Source organism: Aotus nancymaae, unplaced genomic scaffold, assembly GCF_030222135.1.
Source record: "Aotus nancymaae isolate 86718 unplaced genomic scaffold, 86718_ANA_hifiasm-v0.15.2.pri h1tg000014l, whole genome shotgun sequence".
Classification (NCBI taxonomy): Eukaryota; Metazoa; Chordata; class Mammalia; order Primates; family Aotidae; genus Aotus; species Aotus nancymaae.
The window spans coordinates 108,376,621-108,397,212 of NW_026988425.1; the positions used below are offsets into that span (position 1 = coordinate 108,376,621).

General features: G+C 40.4%; 1 protein-coding gene across 4 annotated transcripts in view; it reads left to right on the forward strand.

Moving 5' to 3' along the window:
* AGBL1 (AGBL carboxypeptidase 1) overlaps nucleotides 1–20,592 on the forward strand; it is a 786,993-nt gene that overhangs the window by 174,806 nt on the left and 591,595 nt on the right. For all 4 annotated transcript variants that reach the window (XM_012438697.2, XM_064376229.1, XM_064376228.1 and 1 more), the window contains exons 12-16: nucleotides 378–461; nucleotides 1,314–1,400; nucleotides 4,194–4,342; nucleotides 5,563–5,650; nucleotides 13,541–13,685. In XM_012438697.2, coding sequence (XP_012294120.2) covers nucleotides 378–461; nucleotides 1,314–1,400; nucleotides 4,194–4,342; nucleotides 5,563–5,650; nucleotides 13,541–13,685 — 553 coding nt within the window. The remainder of the gene's footprint in view (nucleotides 1–377; nucleotides 462–1,313; nucleotides 1,401–4,193; nucleotides 4,343–5,562; nucleotides 5,651–13,540; nucleotides 13,686–20,592) is intronic.

Consider the following 20,592-nt stretch of genomic DNA (forward strand, 5'->3'; position numbering starts at 1 on the left):
CTCAAAACTTTCACAGTGCAGACTACCCTCTTATTCTCACAGCTAGAAAAGTTCCAAAGTCCCCTGACTCAAGTGCCTTTGATACAATTCTTCAAGCCAAGAATTCTCACATTACTACTGATGTATAGTGACAACCAAAATCTAACATTGCTAATTCCTACATTCCTACTTCTCAGTGCAGTTTTATTTTTTGATAAAGAGAAAGAAAGAGGGCAGGGCCATTTGCACTCTCTGAGCTCAAGGTTGAGGCATTATTAAACTTCTCTGTGCTTTCATATTTGTCTGATGACTCCCAGAGTTCTTCGCAGGTGATTATAGGATGAGTGAGCTAAGGAGGTAAGACTGACCCTTAAAATGTTTTCAATTTTCTTTTTCAGGATCAGGATATTTGAGGATATTCGGAGGCTCATCCAGCCAAGTGATGTTATAAATAGAGTTGTCTTCAGTTTAGATGAGCCTTGGTAGGTAGTCTTGTGCATCCGAGGAATGCGGGGCATGGAGAATTCTGTTAACGGCCTGAGAATAGACGTGTTTCCTGTTAGTAATCCACTCCTCCTCCTAAACACAGCATGATGGAAATTCAGGTTAAAGATCTATAGGAGAGGCTGGGCGTAGTGGCTCACGCCTGTAATCCCAGCACTTTGGGAGGCTGAGGCGGGCGGATCATGAGGTAAGGAGATCGAGACCATCCTGGCCAACGTGGTTGAAACCCCCTCTCTACTAAAATACAAAAAAATTAGATGAGTGTGGTGGTGTGTGCCTGTAGTCCCAGCTACTCGGGAGGCTGAGGCGGGGGAATTGCTTGAACCCGGGTGGCAGAGGATGCCGTGAGCTGAGATCGTGCCACTGCACTACATCCTGGGCAACAGAGTAAGACTCTGTCTCAAAAGAAAAAAAGAAAAAAAAAGATCTAAAAAACGATGAGTTTGTGTCCTTTGTAGGGACATGGATGAACCTGGACACCATCATTCTCAGCAAACTGACACAAGAACAGAAAATCAAACACCGCATGTTCTCACTCATAGGCGGGTGTTGAACAATGAGAACACATGGACACGGGGAGGGGTCTGTCTGGGGGAAATAGGGGAGGGACAGCAGGGGGTGGGGAGTTGGGGAGAGAAAGCATGGGGAGAAAGGCAGCAAATCACACTGCCATATGTGTACCTATGCAACAATCTTGCATGTTCTTCACATGGACCCCAAAACCAAAAATGCAAAAAATCTATAAGAGAAAGCTTATCTTTAAGAATCATCACCCTGTTTTCAAGAGTAGCTATAACACATATGTTCACATGTTCTTTATTTCATTATAGGCCTTTGCAAGATAGTGCTTCCAATTGCTTAAAGTTCTTCTCCAAATTTGAATCAGGAAATCTTCGCAAAGCTATCCAAGTGCGTGAGTAAGTAAGGAAAACCACAGGGGCTATGTCTTCGCAGTTCATGAAAGCAAGTTGTGACTGTCTTCCCCATGCTCTGTTCAGTGATTAGTGACCTCACATTGGTAGCTTGAAATCAGCCATGGTGGGAATATTTATATCATAAAAATTGGCACACAGTACAAGTGAAGGCTTTCGTCTCAGAGAGTCATTTGTTAAACATTCACCAGTACACCACCAGGGAACTCACAGGTGTCATAGCTGAGTGAGCCATTCACTAGAGGTGAACTGTTATTATGTGTCTTATGTTTCAAATAATGGGTCCATATTTGGGTTTGAGAGCACTTTGATGCCAAGACTGATTCTGTTGACATGGAAGGGCACATGGGCTTTGCTATTCCTGCACTTCGCCATGCCTGTTGCTCTCATTCCTTAGGTGGCAACTCATGAGCTTCCCAGAGAGAGGTGAGCCATCCTGCGTTCAAGGGAAGATGCTGTACCGTGCTCTCTAGCAGAACCTACAGATGAGCTCTCAGTAGAGACGGATATCATAGCCAAGGAAAGTCTAGGGCTGTACAAACTAAAAGGAAGGAAATAAAACACAAATGAGTTTTAATTCTTTTTCAGTTTCAGAAGAGACTACTGTTTTCACTTTGTTAAAATTCTTTCTATTATAGCAGCGTGGATATATTTCCCATATACCAAAAGGCAACATATATGATTCAACTTCTATGGGTGAACTTCTGAAAGAACAGTCCAGAACAGATAATGGTGTGGTAGCCACAGACAGACACCAAGGCCACTTCACCACCTTCCAACCAGGAGACTGAGCAAGTTTCCTAACTCACTCCATGCCTTTATTTCCTCACTCACAAAATGAGAACAATAATTGCACCTACTTCTTAGGGATTTCATGAGAGCTAAATAATACACTTAAAACTCTTAGAGTAGTACCTGGCACCTGGTCAGCACTTAGCAACATATACTCTCACTCGGGTATGCATCTTTACCACAGTTGGAGCTCAGAACTCAGTGTAGCTGGGACCTCCTTTATATTCACCTGAGGATTCATTTTTGAAGCTTTTCCTTTTTAGGGGAGGTGAAGGGTGATCCTTTTTTTTTGAACATAAAATATTTCAAGGAAGCCCAACATATAAAACAGAGACAAATTTAACAAATAAGGCTAAACACGAGAAAGACAATCATGTCAAGATTCATTCTCAGCGTTCTTTGGGTTATCGGCTTAGCTTCCACTTCTTCCTGTAGCTCCTACTTTGACTCTTCCTTCTCTCCAGATATCATGTTCAAAGGATCCAGGAGAGGAGACCTGATTATAAGCCTCCTGGTGGGACAGTTATCAGATCAGGATGTGCCTAAGCTGCTGGGCCAGCTCAGGTGTTTTTCTCTATACGTCTCCCTTGGACCAGAGTGTAAAATCCTAAATTCATCAGTTATGATCAGGGTAATAGAGCCAAATGACAGTAAACAAACCTAATTATGGGTAAGGAATGTTTGTGATTACTTTTTGGAGAGAGCCCTGTGGGAATAGCAGACAATTTGAGGGTCATAGCCTTTCCTAGTTGTTCTTGTGAGTGCCACTCCGTGGGTTATGCTTCATGTATTGGATGGTGGCTCAGTGGTTAGAGTGTGGTGCTCACAGCGACAGTGTGAGGGCTGGACTTCATCAGATAGCTCTACTCTGCTCTCAGCTGTCTCATACCATGCTATAGCCTTTCATAAATCTCACTACACAAAGCCATTTACTAGGGGTCCCACGTGGGAGAATATGAATGGATTGGGGCAAAAGCATTATCCTTTTCAGAAGAGCAACTCAAAGAGAATACCAAGAGGATGGAACAACATTTTTAAAAATAAAATATCCTGATAATGTTTAAGTCAAAAGTACATTGCTAGTTCTGTTGCTAGAGATCAGAAAAATAATAACCTTTGGAGATATAGCGATGAGGGGAGGATCCCTGAGGTCCTCTTGGGGTGCTGGAAATTTCCTATATCTGTGTAGTAGTCACGCAAGTGGTTTCAGATGTAAATAAATTCATCGAGCTGTATACGCAAGATGTGTGTATTTTATAGCATGGGAGTTATATCACAACGATAATGAAACAACCCCTGCATTACTCGTCTAATTCATGTTTGTTGTTTCGCTGGGGGATTTATATTTACTAGTTATTTGAGTTTTATAAATAGCACTGTAAGTTTAGACACTTCCATTTTCCATATGTGGAAATTGAGGCTCAAAAGTAATGCTGATCATCAAAAGTAATGGTGTATCCAAACCAGATGAGGTTGAATTTTCTCTGGTATATAGCATACTTGCATTTTTTCTAGCTAGATAAAAACTTCATTATAGTTCAATAAAAATATATGCTAATATTTTCAAATAATAAAAAGACTGGAATTGGAATGTTATTAACACAAAAGAAGTGTTAAATGCTTAGGTGATAGATATGCCAATTACCCTGATTTGATCATTACACATTGTATTATTGTGTCAAAATATCACATGTACCCCATAAATAAGTACAACTATTGTGTATCCATAATTTTAAAAAAATTTAAAAATATGCACTACTGTGTAATTGACTCTTCTGATACAAAGAAGCCCCCTCACCTCCACGAATTTCCAAAACCTGTACCCAGTATTGTGATATCAGGATGATAAGTATAACTCGCCAGCTGGCTGAGATCCTGGGTCTTAGATCTGTATAACCCAGAACCTGAAACATGTAGATTCTCAGTGTCTCAAGGTTACCTTAAAGTCTTTCCGGATAATCCTCCAGTCTTGCTTCTGATCTGCAGGTTCGAATATGACCTGTTGGTCAATGCGGACGTGAACAGCACCCAGCACCAGCAGTGGTTCTACTTCCGGGTGAGCGGTATGCAGGCGGCCATCCCTTACCGCTTCAACATCATCAACTGTGAGAAGCCCAACAGCCAGTTTAATTATGGTATGAACTCTTGGGGAGCAGGGGCTTTCCCCAGCATGCCAGGAATGAAATCATTTATTGACTGTTTGGATTCAAAGAGATTTGCACGGGTTCAGAGCGTTTGAATTTGGGTGGATTTTTGGGTTGCCAGGTGTGGCAGGCAGGCAGTGGCCCTCAGCGGCACACTGCTATTTTAGAGGCGAGGCTGGGCATCCTCACTCTGCACATGTAATATCCTCTGCTTCTGGATTCCCTCGCTCTACCTTGAATTTTTTGAGGTTGGTGAGCACTATCATTTATTCCTCCTCTCCATCTCCTAAGTCCCATAGGAGCAATTATTTTGACCTGCTTGTCACAAGATAGGAGAACAATAAAATCCAACTGGACAACACTGATTTACATTCTCAGAAAGCTCTTGAAGAAGTTTAAATTCTCCCGAATACCCATGGCCATTTTGGAGGAGGTGTTCAAGAGAGAAAGGCGATTAGCAGCCTGCATTTATTTTGAATGTTTCGAGGAATGGAAATTCTGCATACAATTGCTGCCTCACATGCTAATTTACTGGGTGGCTTTGAATGAGGAATAACTATTCCCAGGTGTGTAGGTCCAAGCTCAGGATACTGCCTCTACTTTGTAGTGAGTGAGCAGATTCTTGTGGGTATGAGAAGAGAAAATATGAATCTTGACATTTATACTCACTTTGTATGGCGGTTGTAACAAATTGTCACAAACTTGGTGGTTTAAAACAAGACCAATTTGTTCTCTTACAGTTCTGGAGTTCAGAGGTCCAAAATCAGTTTCTCTGGGCTGAAGTCAAGGTGTTGGCAGAACCATGTTTCCTCTGGAGATTCCAGGGAAACTCCATTTCCTTTCCTTTTCCAGCTTCTAGGTTAACATTCCCTGTGTTCCTTGGCTTATGGCCCCTTCGTTCATCCTCAAAGCTAGCAGTGTTGCATCTTCAAATCTCTCTCTGCTTCAGTCACGTCGCAGCTCTTCTATAGTCAAACCTCTCCCTCTGCCCCCCTTTCATAAGGACATTTGTGTCCTTATGAAACCTCCCTCTCATAATCACACCATCTCAAGAACCTTAACTTAATCACATCTGCAAAGTCTCCTTGGCCACATACAGTTAACTGTCACAATTTCCAGGGATTACGACCTATGTATCTTTGAGGGTCCTTATTTGGCCCAGAACAACTCTCTTTTCCGCATGGATTAATTCCTTTTCTGATTTTGTGTAGGGATGCAGCCCACCCTGTATTCCGTGAAGGAGGCTCTTCTTGGCAGACCCACCTGGATACGGACAGGCTATGAAATATGTTATTACGAGTAAGTTAGAGTGCTGTTAGCTTCCTTTTCTCTGTCCTGTAATTTTCTCTCAATTTCCCATATGGATCTTATAAACATCAGCAATCTGTGCTTGTCTGCTAAACTTGTTGTCACTCTGCCTTAATGTCCAATGCCCTGCCCTTCAGAGGTGTAAGCATATTCACTGGCACCCACAGTAGATCTCAAGAAATACCTTTGGATTTGCTGAAAGATAGTTTATCTTCATTTAACCACATTAAACTCTTAGATCTTGTTGTTAGGTATTAGCAGTCGGAGAGGGTCTACCTGTGATTAGTGTGTCAAGCCTTACCTGTGTTTGCTGAACCCAGAGAGTGAAGTGTCTGAGGTGTTCTGTTTTGTTCCTGTCTACCCTGTGCTTTAGTTTTCCAAAGTACAAGAGGGTGACAAATACACGCAAGTAACTCCTCCCCACAGCAAGGTGATTTTGTGAAAAATAAAAATAAAAAGGGAGGAGTTTCAAAATTCATCTTCAATCCTTGATCAATTGCCAGTGTCATCAATTTATCCTGCAAAGTTATAATGAACTTTAGACTGTCCATAGATTTTGATGGAAGAAATGCATTCTAGATGTCTAGGTTGCTTATGTGTACATTTCCTTCAGACGAAAAATACAATTCAAATTTATAGGAAAATAAGGATAGGAATTACTCTGAGAGGTAGAATGTGTATAATTAATTATTAGTTCAGTTCTAGTTTCTTATAAAACTGGGAGACTAGTGCTTGCTTTTTTAAATAAAGTAAGTTTCATCTCTTTCTGAAGTTACTAGAAGTCTCTAAGAAAATAGTATGATCAGACATTTTAGAGTTTAGGGCAGTTGTCACTATTGAAAAGAAACAGAATATACCCTTATGCCTCTTGGCTTTTGAGGCTTTGAGGATAGGAGTATTGATAGATGGGGAAAGGTCAAGAATCTTGTTGCTGTATCAGATACAAAGGCAAAAATCGCCATGGAGATAAAGACACTCTGCAGGACACAGAGCCAGGCTGACTAGAAGTCTATAATAAAAGAGTTGGAGGTATTCAATCCCTGGTCTATTAGGATATGAATCTGAAGAGTATTTTTTACATCCTTTAGAAAAATTGCAACATATTATGATTTTGTTGGTTTTCCATTCACCTAAATGGCAGCTACACTCCGGCTCACCTATCTCAAGACTCTCAGGACCTTTCTTACGGTTCAGAGAGATTTAGATTAAAAATCACCTCAAGGTGATAGCCTGCAACTGCAAGAAAAAAAATATGAAAACCTACATTTGGACCTTGGTGTGTCAAGAATGACTTTTAGTGTTCTCTGAAAATAGTTATTCTCAGGAAATGTGAAAGATCCAGCTTAAAGGTGGCTTGGATCTGAAAGTTAGTAAGAGATTGGACAGACATAACATTTTGCATTCTTTCCTAATGGGATGCATAGATGTCTTATTGGAGTGCTCCTCTTGGAACTATGGAATAAGAAGGCTCAGGGGACCACGCATTTCTCAAAAGAGGCAAGAAGCACACTTTCAAAAGCTCAGCTTTGACCTAAGGAGAACCATTGCCGATAGCTTTTAGATCTATTAACAAGACAATTATTATGTGATTAAAGAGCAACAGAGGGGTAAGAAAAAAACCATGAATGTATAATGTAATTCATTTTCATATTCCAGCCATGAATACAACAGAGATGAATGGATAAGATTGCTACATTGTAATGTGGTTTGTTTTATAATTATGCACCATGTTGTGTTAACATATTTCCAATAATGTGATGTAACAACAGGATAGATCTGTGTCATCTCCGTTCACCCACAAATTAGAACACATCTCTCAATTATAAAATGATGCCTTAGATTATACATGTCTCTCTCCCTGTTTACCTATCCTGATCTTTGAGTTGATTTGCTTTAGAAGAGTTCTTTGCTTCTCTCCTGCCTGTATGATCTCTGGTTGTTAATTTGGGAGAAGCTTACTTTCCTATTTCCTTGTCTCCAATATATCTTGAGAAACGATGCTCTAGTTCTATAATGCTGTTAAAGTCCCAGATTTGGTGCCATGTTTTAAGAGTATGCCAGGGTGCTCCTTGTGGAGAGAACTGTGAGCTGAGGTACCTGAGTATGAATACAGAAGGGTGAGAGGAAAAAGAACATTCAGAATAAATGGGATTTACATTTGCATTTTCTTTCAGAAGTTGAACTTGACAACAATGATGAGTGGTTAAGGATGTGGGCTGACTGCTCTGTGGGGCCAGTCGTCATGATGGAAAGTCTCCAAACTATTTTGATAATGTGTCACTAATCAAGATATATGTGTATGTGTTCTTACTAGATTAGTTTATGCATTTAAAAAAAAGTGTATATGCATGACCATACTAATGTATTATGCACGTAAGAAAACATACAAAAAAGAGTTTTAAAATAGGAGAAAAAGATGAAGCAAATAATAGTTTATGTCTACCTAATGGTTACATCTTTATGCTATTTATAGCTCAAGGCACACTAGAATTTTGCCATGGAGTTTACCATTAGGTGTAGTTATAAATAGTCTTTTTGGTAATTTTGAGAAACTTTGATTAATTTTCTAGATCTGATTAGATTATTTTAACCAAAATCAGAATTACCCCAAAAGACATAAAATATTGGGGTAGGCTATGTCCGTTCTGCCATTTTCTGGTCATTTTGATTGCAATTTAATGTCATCTATAGATGACTTCTAAGCAGATTTTCTTTTAAAAAGTAATTGTCTACTTTGTGAGGTTTAGTTTAATTTAGAATATAATCTGCAAATCAGAATAAGCTTCTGTAAACTTAAATACCTTGCCAGAAGCTAAAAGCAAAAAAAAAAAAAAAAGAAAGGGAGCTGGCTGTTCCCGCTTCTTCCTCTGGAGACCTCTCCCATGCAACAATCGATACTTAACTAATATATAAAAACCGTAGATGCAGAATAAATGTGTTTTTCATACTCCAGCCCTGCAGTACAACAGTGGTGAGTGGATAGATTGCTGCACCATCACCTACTCTGTGTTTTATAATTAGCCATCACATTAGGTTGACATCGAGACAGCTGTGCCAATCCCCATATTAAACAGCAGACAACTTAATTTCTTTGTTGCTATCTAGATAATAGTCATTTTAAGGAGAAATTCTGATATTTTCTGCCTGTGGTCAGTTGATCATTCTGCCCCAGCCCCGGAGCACCTCCCACCCCTTCTATTCCACACCTTGCTCTTCCCCACCTTGAAGACCACTAGGCTGGAAAATAAAAAATGCCCCTCGAGAAGGAGGAATAGTAATGGGCAGATTAATTTTTCCCTGCCTCTCGTAAAAGGAAGCCAGGACCCTTTTAGTTTCTCTTTTATTTTGTTCCCTGTGGTCTGCTTCTTCCTCTAATGTACACAGCCTCACACCTTTTTGAATTCTCTCCCAGCTCTGGTCTAAAGTAATTTCGGTGCTGAAGGGCAGAGGGAGGGAAGCTGCATGCGTAGAGTGGCCATGTAATACACAACGGCTGATCTCCTCTGACATTTATCTCCGTTCGTGAGAGGAGATGGAACAGCTCACTCATGAAGATGAATGTCATACAAGAGCTCTGCCATCGTGCATCCTTCCGCGGGATCTCAGGAGAGAGATTTGGTGTTATATGGAATATTAGAAACGCTGCAGACACAGGGAAACCTGGCAACTTGGCTGCTCTGCCTTATTAGATTCTGTTAAGTGAAATGATGCACCTTGTTAAACCGAGCCATTGTCATTATAAGATTATCTGATCCATTCTCCATCATGGCATTTGCTTATTTTATGCACCCACTGGAAAAAAAATGACTTTCCAGCATATTTTTAAGTACAAATGAAACTAGCCTGAGTTCATAACTATGCCTTTGTGTACTTTGTTCCTTGCTTCACTGAAGTCTTTATGATGATAAAAGTGTAGATCCTTCCAGATAAATGTTTCAGGGAATGGAAAAGCAAACAAAAAGTCTTTTAGCTGTGAAGTTGCTGCATGTACCCAGCCCAGGTCATCTTTGACCCCAGATGACCAATAGGATCCAGCTAATCTTCAGGAGCACACCTGATTTTCACCAGGCTGCTTCTCCATCTAGATGAACAGATTGGAGAGAGGAAGTTCTTTGACTCAAACTTTCACCACTTGTTAATGGTGTGACCTTGGGCAAATTCGACCAACTTCTTTAACTTCAGATGCTTCATCTTAAAACAGGGTAATAATGGTATCTACGTAATAGAAGTGTTCTGAAGATAAAATGACGAGATAAAACGTGTAAAGATTAGAACAGTGTCTGGTGCACAGTAGGTGTTCAATGAATGCTATCAATTATTTTTAATAATTAGTAAAAACATCTTGATGGCATCAAATCCAATGATTAAAAAAACATTGTACATAGATCATTTTATTAGCTCTCATCTGAATTATTTTACACTTTTTTTCTGTTATTTTAGACTCTAAGTTCATAGGCAGCTCTGATTTATGAAGATTAAAACTTCAGATTCTTACTTGCTACATTGGGCATGAGACATCTTGTCCTTTTTTATCCATTCTGAAGAAGCAGGTGATATATATATATATATAAAAATCTTAGTTTCTGAGCTAAGCCTGCAACTGGGGTTGAATCCTTGTGTGGAATTCCCATAGACACTTAACCTCTGTGAGCCTTAATTTCCATCTATAGAATGTGTGTAATAATTAATACTCACCTTGAAAGGATGCCATTAGGATTGGAAATAAAATGCATTGAACATCCTAATTATTACTCCTGGAGTCTTAGGTCCGCTTATTATACAAACTTGAACTGCATAGCTACTGTGTCCAGGCAATGTGGGAAGCATGAAGATAAATGAATAAGCAGGTCCCTGCCATAAAGTATTGGCCATGAGAATATGAGTGATAAGGGAACTATCAGGGAAGGCTTCCTGAAAGAGGAAACACTTGAGTTGAATCTTGAAGGATGAATAAGACTTCGCTAAATAAGAAAGATGGAAAGGGCTTTCCATACAAAGCAAGAACATGGGAACAGTTTAACACGGGAAGGAGGAACATCGCTGTCTTGCAAACATCGCTTGATATGTCCGTGTCGTAACTGAGAAACGAAGAGAACTTGTTGATGGGATCTCACTTTATCATGGATGAATTGAACTGTAGCAAGCCAGGTGTTTCACTTTAGAGATTTGTCAAACATTTGGCTTTGAAGAAGGTGATCTTGGGAAAGTTTAAAGGCCTCTGCAGAGGAAGGTGTGCTGGAAGTAGAGTCATCTCCTGGACAACTCCTGCTACAAGGTGGCTGCCAGGAGACTCCAGTGGGGATGCCTGACATTTGCTTTAGGTTCAGCCAGAGTTTAGACCCCAGACGAGGGTTCTAACTGAATTTGCTTTAGCTGAAAGTCATTCTAAAAAAGGTGACATTCAGGTTTTTTTTTTTTTGGAATTCTAGCTGTGTGCAACCATCTGGAGAAGGCTGACTTGGTAGGGAGCTGTTAGTCTTGCTCAGGAGAATATAACATCACCACGCTACAGGGGCAGCATGTTAGGTGAGAGAGAGAGAGTGTGTGTGAGTGTGTGTGTGTGTGTGTGTATGTTGGGGGTGTGAGAAGGCAGATTTGACATAGTCAAAACTGCCATTTGAATTCCTTACACTTCCCTTAAATCTTGAGCCCATGGAAGCTCAAGAGTTAAGGATTAGCCCATTTTATTTCTCTTGCCATTTCGCTGCAGCTGCTCTTTCCTTGGAGTCCAGGTGTGGTCTGAATGAGGGTAAGAACATAGGGATAAATGCATGGATTTTATTTTTCCTCTCTCTTTCTTGCTCTGTCCTGTGGTTGAATGTGGTGAGGCTGAGTTTGCATAGGCTGAATGTGCTTGTGATGTGACTTTAGTGTACTAAATAGTGCGGTGGGGACCGAAAAAGAGGCAAGGCCTATGCCGAATAAGACCAACCCTACCGGCCCTTAGGGATACCTATTATTCTTGAGTCCAGCTACAGGCTCTGTCTCCACTGTTTGTAGGTGAAGGACTGGGGACAGTGAGGCACAAGGTGCCTGTTGCTGTCAGCCTTTACGTTCACGGATATGTGCATATGTGTGTGTGCACTCACACATATATGCTTACAAGTGAGGCAGTCTTCCGTGCTTTGATTGGTTATCCCTGGCTCATTTTATTTCAATTGCTGTTTCCTGTAAAGAGGAGTAATTGACTAGCATTTGTTGTTCAGCAAGGTGTAAACTGAGTGTAAGTTTGCACGGAGCCTTTACAAGGGAAATCAGAAAGCAAATACGAGGTAGAGCATATGTAACTTGCATGCTTTCTGAGCTACCATCTGCTTCTTTACACATTTTCTAATAACCAGAGTCATAGCTTTTGGAGAAACTTCAGAACTTTGGGGCAATCTGGCAAAGTAGACCCAATTAGGCGTGAGATTCACATCACACCATGTGGGAAGACACCCTTTTGAAATTTCTATTTCTGTAGGCATAAAGGAAACGGATTCTATGAATACAATGCCAAAAACCTGGGTGTGACGGCCACTTGGGGCTTACATTGTTACGGGGTACACCCCTTTCCCTAGCATGACCAAGGCTCCAGGTTGCCATGTTGACAGAAGCCGAGACAAGATAAAGGCAGCAGGCCATGATGAGTGCGTTACCAGCTTTCCTTAGTCCCAGTCCATGTTGTACAAATATTGAAAAGCCACAAAAGCATGAGAAATAAAATAGTAGATTTTCTGTCTCTTTCTTCCATGCTTGCTTTTTGCTTAGGTTGGGAGTGGCATGAAGGTAGCACAAAGGCGGAAACCCATGTTTACCATGTGCTAACCCATGTTTTTTATATTTCTCAAGAACACACAAGAATAATCACCTACTATTTCTTCCCTTCCCCTTCCTTCCCTTTCCCCCAGTAAAACCAAAAGCACAACGGACTAGTAAGCCAGCGTTGTTAATGTTCAAAGGTGGAATTACATCTCTTGGTGTCCGGGTGTATTTTGCATTATAATGCAGCCTTGATGATAACATTTCTCAGGAAAGCCTGCACAGCTGTCTCAGCATCAGCTGGCAGCGTGTGGGGAAAATATTGCTCGGAATGGACTTCTGGGTGCAATTTTCTTTGATACTGTTCTCTGAAGTATCAAAATTGGTTCTTCATCTTTGATAAAGGAAAATGTGCACTCTCAAGCCTTAAGAAGCTGAACCACGTTTGAGGTGACAAATATATTCCTTTGGGAAGAGAGCATTGTACAGTAGAAAGAACAAAGCCTTTACAGCCAGAGAGATCTGGGTCTTAGTCCGGTATCTACCATTTAGCCTGGAGCCCTTTGGCAAATTAATTTTTTTAAGCTTTTGTTTCATCATCCTCCTGATGGCTTGCGGCAATAATAACGTAAGATGACATGTGTTAAACGGTGAATTGGAACTCAGTATACCATATGATTGCTAATAAATCTACTTGACAGGTGGAGGGGAAAGGAAGGAGTTGTACCCTATGTGGTCTGGGGAGACAGGAATTGGGGGAACCCAAATTTGGGTAATGAAGTTTTATGTCTGCAATGAAAACCCAGGAAAAACAGAAGTGTCACATTTTCTTCAATTTTCTAGCTCAATGACTGTATAGCCCTCATTTTCAGACAGAGCAAGGAAAGACCTATAGCATATATGGCACAATTGGGAGGCAGACAGGCCAGGCTACACGTTGCTGAACTGACTCGTGACCTGGCAGTAAGTTCACTTGTACATTTCCCTTCTCTCAGTCTCACCCACAGAAATGTTTCAAGTGAAGGCCATTGTGCCAGTACAGTACATAGCACAGGAAATTTACAGCATCTAGGACCCTAAGTGAGCCCGCACCGAGCCCCCACCTCTCCTTGATTTTCTTCTCTCTTCCTCTCTCTTTAGAAACCACTATCGCCAGAGTAGAGCTGCTGCAGGCGGAGCGTCTGGGAAGTGCTACTATACCCTCACCTTTGCTGTCAGTTTCCCACACGATGAGGATGTCTGCTACCTGGCCTACCACTATCCCTATACCTACACAGCCCTCATGGTAACCGCCTCCTTACAGCATCACTCCAGAAGGGGCTCTCTGAGGTTTTCCTGAGAACATTTAGGAGACCCTGACATCCTAATGGGGGGTGTAGAGGGGTGTAGAGAAACTATAGCCTTCCTAAGGGAGCCAGGCTGTGTTGTCACTGACTTGGTGGCTTACTATATGTCCCATCTTCTTCTCTGGACAGAGCGCAAGGCTGAGCCTTGATCAGTGACATTCTGAAGGCCCGAGTGGTCTGCAAGTCGGGGCAGGACATGGGGGCACTTCTTAAGAGACTATCTTTAAAAAGTCAAGTATGAAGTAGGTTGCAGGTGTATGGGGAGTTAGACCGTACAAGTAAGCTGAGATGCAAATCTGAAGAAAATTCAATCATTCAGAGGAATGGAGAAGGCAGGAAGGTGGAACTTGGGAAGCTTATGAGTCTGTGTGCAAGCAGCCATGCCAGCATCTCCAGTGCTTCCGATGGCTGTGAGCTGGAGGCTGCTAGAAGGATCCAGGGTGGAAGAGAAAAGTTTGAGAATAAAACACTAGATCCTTGCAACAGAGAACCACAATCTTTTTTATGAGGGAGTGCAGCAGAAGTCAGTGCAGACTCACAGTTAGCATTCCTGTGTTCCATAAGGCCCTGCAAAAAGTTCACAAGACAATCGTGAGCAAATGGACTGCTTAAACCATGCAGTTTTCTGTCATTTGAAAAAGCTGGCAAACTATCCCTTACCACTAGCCATTTCATGGCTATCCTGAGGATAAATGAGCCCAGTATCTTCTATAAAGCACTTTCATCTTCAGTGTTAACATAAAATGTTTTTAGCATATTTATAATCATATGTGTGTATATGAGTATGTCTATCACTTAGCCTGAAGGATGTGCATTTTCATTTTAAGGCTGTGATAAGGAGTTGGAAAAGATAATAACCAAGGACATCTTTTCCTTCCAAAGGAATGTGCAGGTATGAATGGAAATTTTTCTCATAGAGAAGGCATGTCTTGAACCACTTGGCTCACTGCTGCGTGAAAGTGCATCTGTCCTCTTCTCCATATGCTGTCTTGCCTAAAGAGAGATTTTTACTGTTTTCCAGATTGCAAAAGAGACACAACTAGTATTATTTGTGTATCACACTCAGAGCGCTCAAGAAGTTAATCCAAGTAACGTGCATCACAAGCTAGGCTGTAACAAGCCACATTTGTTATCAAACATGTTTTGTTGCCTTTAGGGACACAGAACAGGCAAGATTCATGATTCCCTTCAACAGCTGTTTTTACAGTCTTGCCTGTGAAACACTGCACATGAAAAGTCTACCGTGGGCTGGGCACAGTGGCTGACTCCTGTAATCTTAGCACTTTGGGAGGCCAACGTGAGAGGACTGCTTGAGCCCAGAGTTCAAGACCCATGTGGACAGCATGGTCATCTCTACAAAACCCCATCTCTACAAAAAAATACAAAAATTAGTCAGGCCTGGCGGTGTGTGCCTGTAGACCCTGCTAGTTAGAAGGCTGAGATGGAGGATCGCTTTAGCTCAGGAGGTTGAGGCTGAAGTGAGCCAGGACGGTACAACTGCATTCCATCGTCGGCAACAGAGTGATACCCTATCAAAAAAACAAAAACAAACGTAAAAGAAAAAAGTCTACTAGGGAAGGAGATTCAGTTCTAAACATGTGTTATGTGTCTGCCTTTCCCATTGGGTAAGGGATCATGGATCTAGGACACTGTTCTTTTCACTTGTTAGAATATCTTGGACTCTGATAAGGTTCCTGGTGGCGATTTGTATAAAGCATTAGAACTCAAAGGGGTTGGGGAAGTTGTCTAATTCACCCTTAACGTTTATAGATGCAAAGACTGAGGCCGGAAGTCCCACAGTTAGCTAGCAGCCATGCAGGAACAGGACATCAGCCTTTGAGGTCTATTCCTGTGGTCTTTCTACTTCACTGTAGAAAAGTGAAGAAGAAATTCAGAATTTCTGCTCTGGGGTTAGATCAGTGTCCTTGCTGGCTATGGCACTCATAAGCTACTAAAACATGCAGTCCTGTTTTATGAGTACATGTAGTCATGATTGTATGATGATACAGACATCTCTAATGGTTGAAATCAAATCACCAACCCACAGTTTATATCTTTAATTCTGAGTGCTGTGGATGTGGTTCAGCTGAGGGATAATGTCTTTTTCCAAACATAGTCTAATTCTTACCCCAAGATGCTCTGATGGATTCTTGCTAGGTGCCTACAGGCTGATTCAAATTGTGTAACCTTTTCAACCCAACCTTGACTTGATGGCACCTAGTTGTTTACCTCGTGCCTCTGGGCCTGGTTACCTTCTGGACACAGATTCAGATCAGAACACGGGGTCTAAAGTTTGCAATTGATAAATAACTCTAAGAGCCACCCAGTGTGGGTGGGGGGCGGTTAATGAGGAGATGATTTAATCTTGAAACAAAAACACACAAAAAAAGAGGACCCCCTCTCTCCACCAGTCATGTAGTTTCACTGAGAGGGAAAGAGAGGCTTGTTAATTAATGCTTATTGGCTTGTTACTGTTAATATTAATAACTATTACTGTTCCTGTTAATTACAATAAGCTATAACTGCTTATGACTTTTTATTGTTACTTGTGAGCCTATTGACTGTGAATGTCTTCCACCAGGGAAGTTTGTGGAGAGTTAATGAGAAAGTGGGATAACTTATTTCTCCTAAATGAGCAAAACAGGGTTAGAAAGACAGTTTGCTACTTGCAAGTAACAAATGTGTGTTCTCAATTTTAGGTTTTACATTTCCAATAACTCATGGTCTTTGTCCTCTCTAGGTTTAAGACAATAATTGACTCTGTGACTTCTCTTAAAAAAACTCTTCCTCCCATCATGGACAGAATGAGTACATTCTGTAATGCACACTAGTCATTTTTATTTTTGGACATGTCCTGAGGAGAAACAGTTTTTCTTCCAACAGATCAGTAATAAATTAAATGTGAATGATACCCCATGGGCAGAATTAACTGTATGATACTTGGGGGTTATGATGGGGGTAGAAAATACGTTTCCATGTGGAATTCATAATTTGCAAGTCTCTTATAATATGGATTACATTTAATAATTACAGACATTTTTATAGCGAAAGACTTGTATGTTGGATGTTTTTCAACGTGAATACAATTTTGAAACTTTCAAGATTGTATTATTCTCTTATAATAAGGGAATTAGTATTTGGTTCTTTCAAATGGATATCTTCCAGATGCTTGCCAGCAAGTCTGTTGGTAATTGTTCATATTATAGCATTAACATACAGCTAAAAGAAAGAAATACACTATTGTAATTCTGAAGCATACAAAAGAGGTCTATTTTAATCAGCTGTATCAAGTTATCAGTAATTGTAATGATTGTTAAAGTGTTAGCAATACTCATTAAAGTATTAGAATTATGTTATAAATAGCCCCTAGGTAGCCAGTAGTATTGGTTGAAAATGGGACCTCAAGAGAGTTTCTGATGAATATTTTAGGAGATAAAAAATTGGAGTCTCACTGAGAACTTACAACTGCATGAATTGACAAGAGACAAAAAAAAAAAAGTGGTCACTAATAGAGTCCAGGTATTGGGAGAGCTTGAGGATCTTAGAGAATAGGAGCAGAATTTTTACCAGACACATATACCCACTGTGTAAGATGTGAATACTGTTATCTCCAGAGATGGTGGTGGCGGGGAGGAGGGCGAGAGAGAGAGAGAGAGAGAAAAGAAAGAAAGAAAGAAAGAAAGAAAAAAATGAATTAGAATGCCACCAGCACAGTATCTTATAAATGACTCAATAAATGAAGAGTTTAAGAAGTGTCAAGTGGAAAATGTTGACTTCCGTATGTGGCAGATCAAAGATGCAATGAGCAGGTCATAAATCAACACTGTCATGTAATCAGTAGACAGAGGTCCATCCGTGTATGGGCCAAACAAAAGACAGGCCTCAATAAATGTTCTTGATGTTGAGGAGGTGAACATGGAAAGCCATTCTGAGGAGCCAACATGTTCATGAATGGTAAAGTCTTTGACCACAAAGACATCTGAATTCCAGGGTCTTGGGCATAATGAAAGAAAGCTTCGAGGTCAGACAGGCCTGGATTTTAGTATACCTGTTGAGTTGCCTTGCTGCGTAGCCACGGGCAAGCTATTTAACTTCTCTTAGCCTTGGTTTTCTCGTCTGTAACATTGGAAACAAAAAAACAGTGACTACATAGGCTATTTTGAAGATTAAATAATTGCTATATGGAAAATTTTAGCAGTGTCTATGTCTGGTAAGCAATATTAGGTGGTAACTATTGAAGCATTTATTATTTTTTAAGATGATGTGTGATTATTTTCTCTGTTGGACTGATTGGAAGATGCCCATTCCATAATTTATACTAAAATTAACACTTTGTAAAAAAAAAAAAAATCCAAATGAAAGACCCCTCCCCCAAAATTACAAAGGCTGATGATGGTTTTCTTAGGGTCTTTGATTATGATTGGTTTTTTTTTCTTACTCTCTTTTCCAAATCATCATACTATAGCTTTGTTTATTGCTTATAGACAAGGAATATTAAAACCATCTTTTCTTTATAATCGGCAAATCTGTGAGCAGTTATCTGGAGATTAATCTTTTCTCACATTTTTAAAGTTAAGTTTCTTTAACTTGCGGAGTGTAATATTGGCAGACTGGGACGGTTTGAGAAAGCTCATCAGAACATGCCTGCAGCATGTTCTTGTAGCTTTTATTTAGCTTAAGGGTGTTATTTGTTCTTCTCTTGTGATAAGAAGTCTTCGGATCTCTGATGAGTGTATTTAAGTGACAACTGAGATCTAGGCAGTAGACAAATAAAATAGGCCATCTCCTTAGGAATGGGCTTTCTTCTAAATTAGGGGAACAGAGAGTGCAGCAGTTTAGGGATGAACAATAGAAAATGAATGATTTTTGAGTGCATAGTGCTTCTCACTTTATCAGTAGCCATCAGCAGGTTACCCTGCTGAGGTCAAGGAAGTCTCTTATCGAAGTTTTAAGGGAGTAGTTGATAAAGGAAAGGGACACTGAGGACTCCTGTGGAGAGACACAGGATGAAGCTGCAGGCTAAGATTATCAGCTTGATATGTTCACAGACAGGATTTTCTTTTAAGAAGTCAGTCTCTCTGGGGGTTCCCACAATTGCCTTGACCTCATTCACAGTTTTATAAAGAAACCCACCCTTGGGGCTTCCACAGGGCTGTAATTGCAGTCAGTTGGCACATGCATTCAGAGGTCTCACTTTTCTCATCAATGATCCCCACAATATCCAGTTAGGCATAACTTTTCTGGGCTTGAGGTGGGAGATCATTGTTAGAAGAACAGGACAAAAACATTTTTACAAAAGGAAATCCGACAAATTTATATTTGGTTTACTTCTAGCAATCTTTTATATGACTGAAGCCAAAATAATCCCCTAAAAGTAGAAGTGTTAGATACTTGTGCTGGACCCGGTGGCAGGTCCAACAGGAGGGTGATTTCACTGAGGGGTGCGGGGAGATTGATCTGTGAAAAATTTCAGTTTACAGAAAATGAGTGATATGGTTTGGCTGAGTCCCCACCCAAATCTCATCTTGAATTGTAGCTCCCATAATTCTCATGTGTCATGGGAGGGACCCAGTGGGAGGTAATTGAGTCATGGGGACAGGTCTTTCCGATGCTACTCTCGTGATAGTGAACGATTTTCGTGAGATCTGATGGTTTTATAAAGGGGCGTTCCCTCGCACACACCGTCTTGTCTGCTGCCATGTAAGACTTGCCTTTGCTCTTCTTTACCTTCCACCCTGATTGTGAGGCCTTCCCAACCATGTGGAACTGTGAATCCATTAAACTTCTTTCCTTTACAAATTACCCAGTCTCAGGTCTGTCTTTATTAGCAGCATGAGAATGGACTAATACAGTGAGCTTAAGCTAAAAGATTATTAGACATTTGTTGAGTTGTAATATTATTTTGAAAAATGTAATAATAACAAATTAAAAGAGAACTCATGAGAGAAGAAAACTTTCAGGTTTTGCCTTCTCCCACATTTGCTGCTTGGGAGCCTGTGCAGCCAACACTATTTTGAAGGACAGTGCCCATGTGCCCTAAGATACCGTTTTGACTTTTTTCCTCTCATAGCTGATAGTGCTTGGTGGCGTCTATAGACCAACCTTCTGCCTAGCCTGTTTCCCTATAACAGATTTATAAAATCTAGATTTTATTATTTTTTTAAAGTTCGGTATCAGGCACCAAAGAGCTATGGCTTAATTGTAACTTCACAGAATGACGATTACTGCTTTTTGTTTTTCATTTATTTGTTGTTACCCCTTTTCCCTTTTCTTTTTCTTTCTTTCTTTTTTTTTTATACAGATTGTGTTTACTATTATTTTTAATTTCTTTAGAAGAGTTTTATTTCTTTTTAAATTGACAAATAGTGTTTGCTTACATTTATATGGTACATGTGTATGTTACAGATTGATCAAACCAGACTAATAAACATATCTATCACCTCACATATTTATCGTTTCTTTGTGGTGAGCATACTTAAAATTACTCTTTTAGTGATTTTGAAATAATTCAGTGTATTATTATTAGCTATGGTTACTACACTATGTAATACATCACCAGACCTTATTCCTCTTGTCTAATTGAAATGTTGTACCCTTTCACCAACATCTCTCCATTCCTCCCCCTTGTTCCCACCTCCAGGCCCTGGTCACCACCATTCTACTCTCTACTTCTGTGAGTTTGACTTTTTTAGATTCCATGTGTAGTGAGATCACATGGTATTTGTCTCTCTGTGCCCAGCATTTCACTTGGCGTATGTCCTTCAGGCTCATCCATGTTGTTTCAAATGACAGAATTTCCTGCTTTTGCTTTTTGAGGCTGAATAGTATTCCATTGTGTGTGTATGT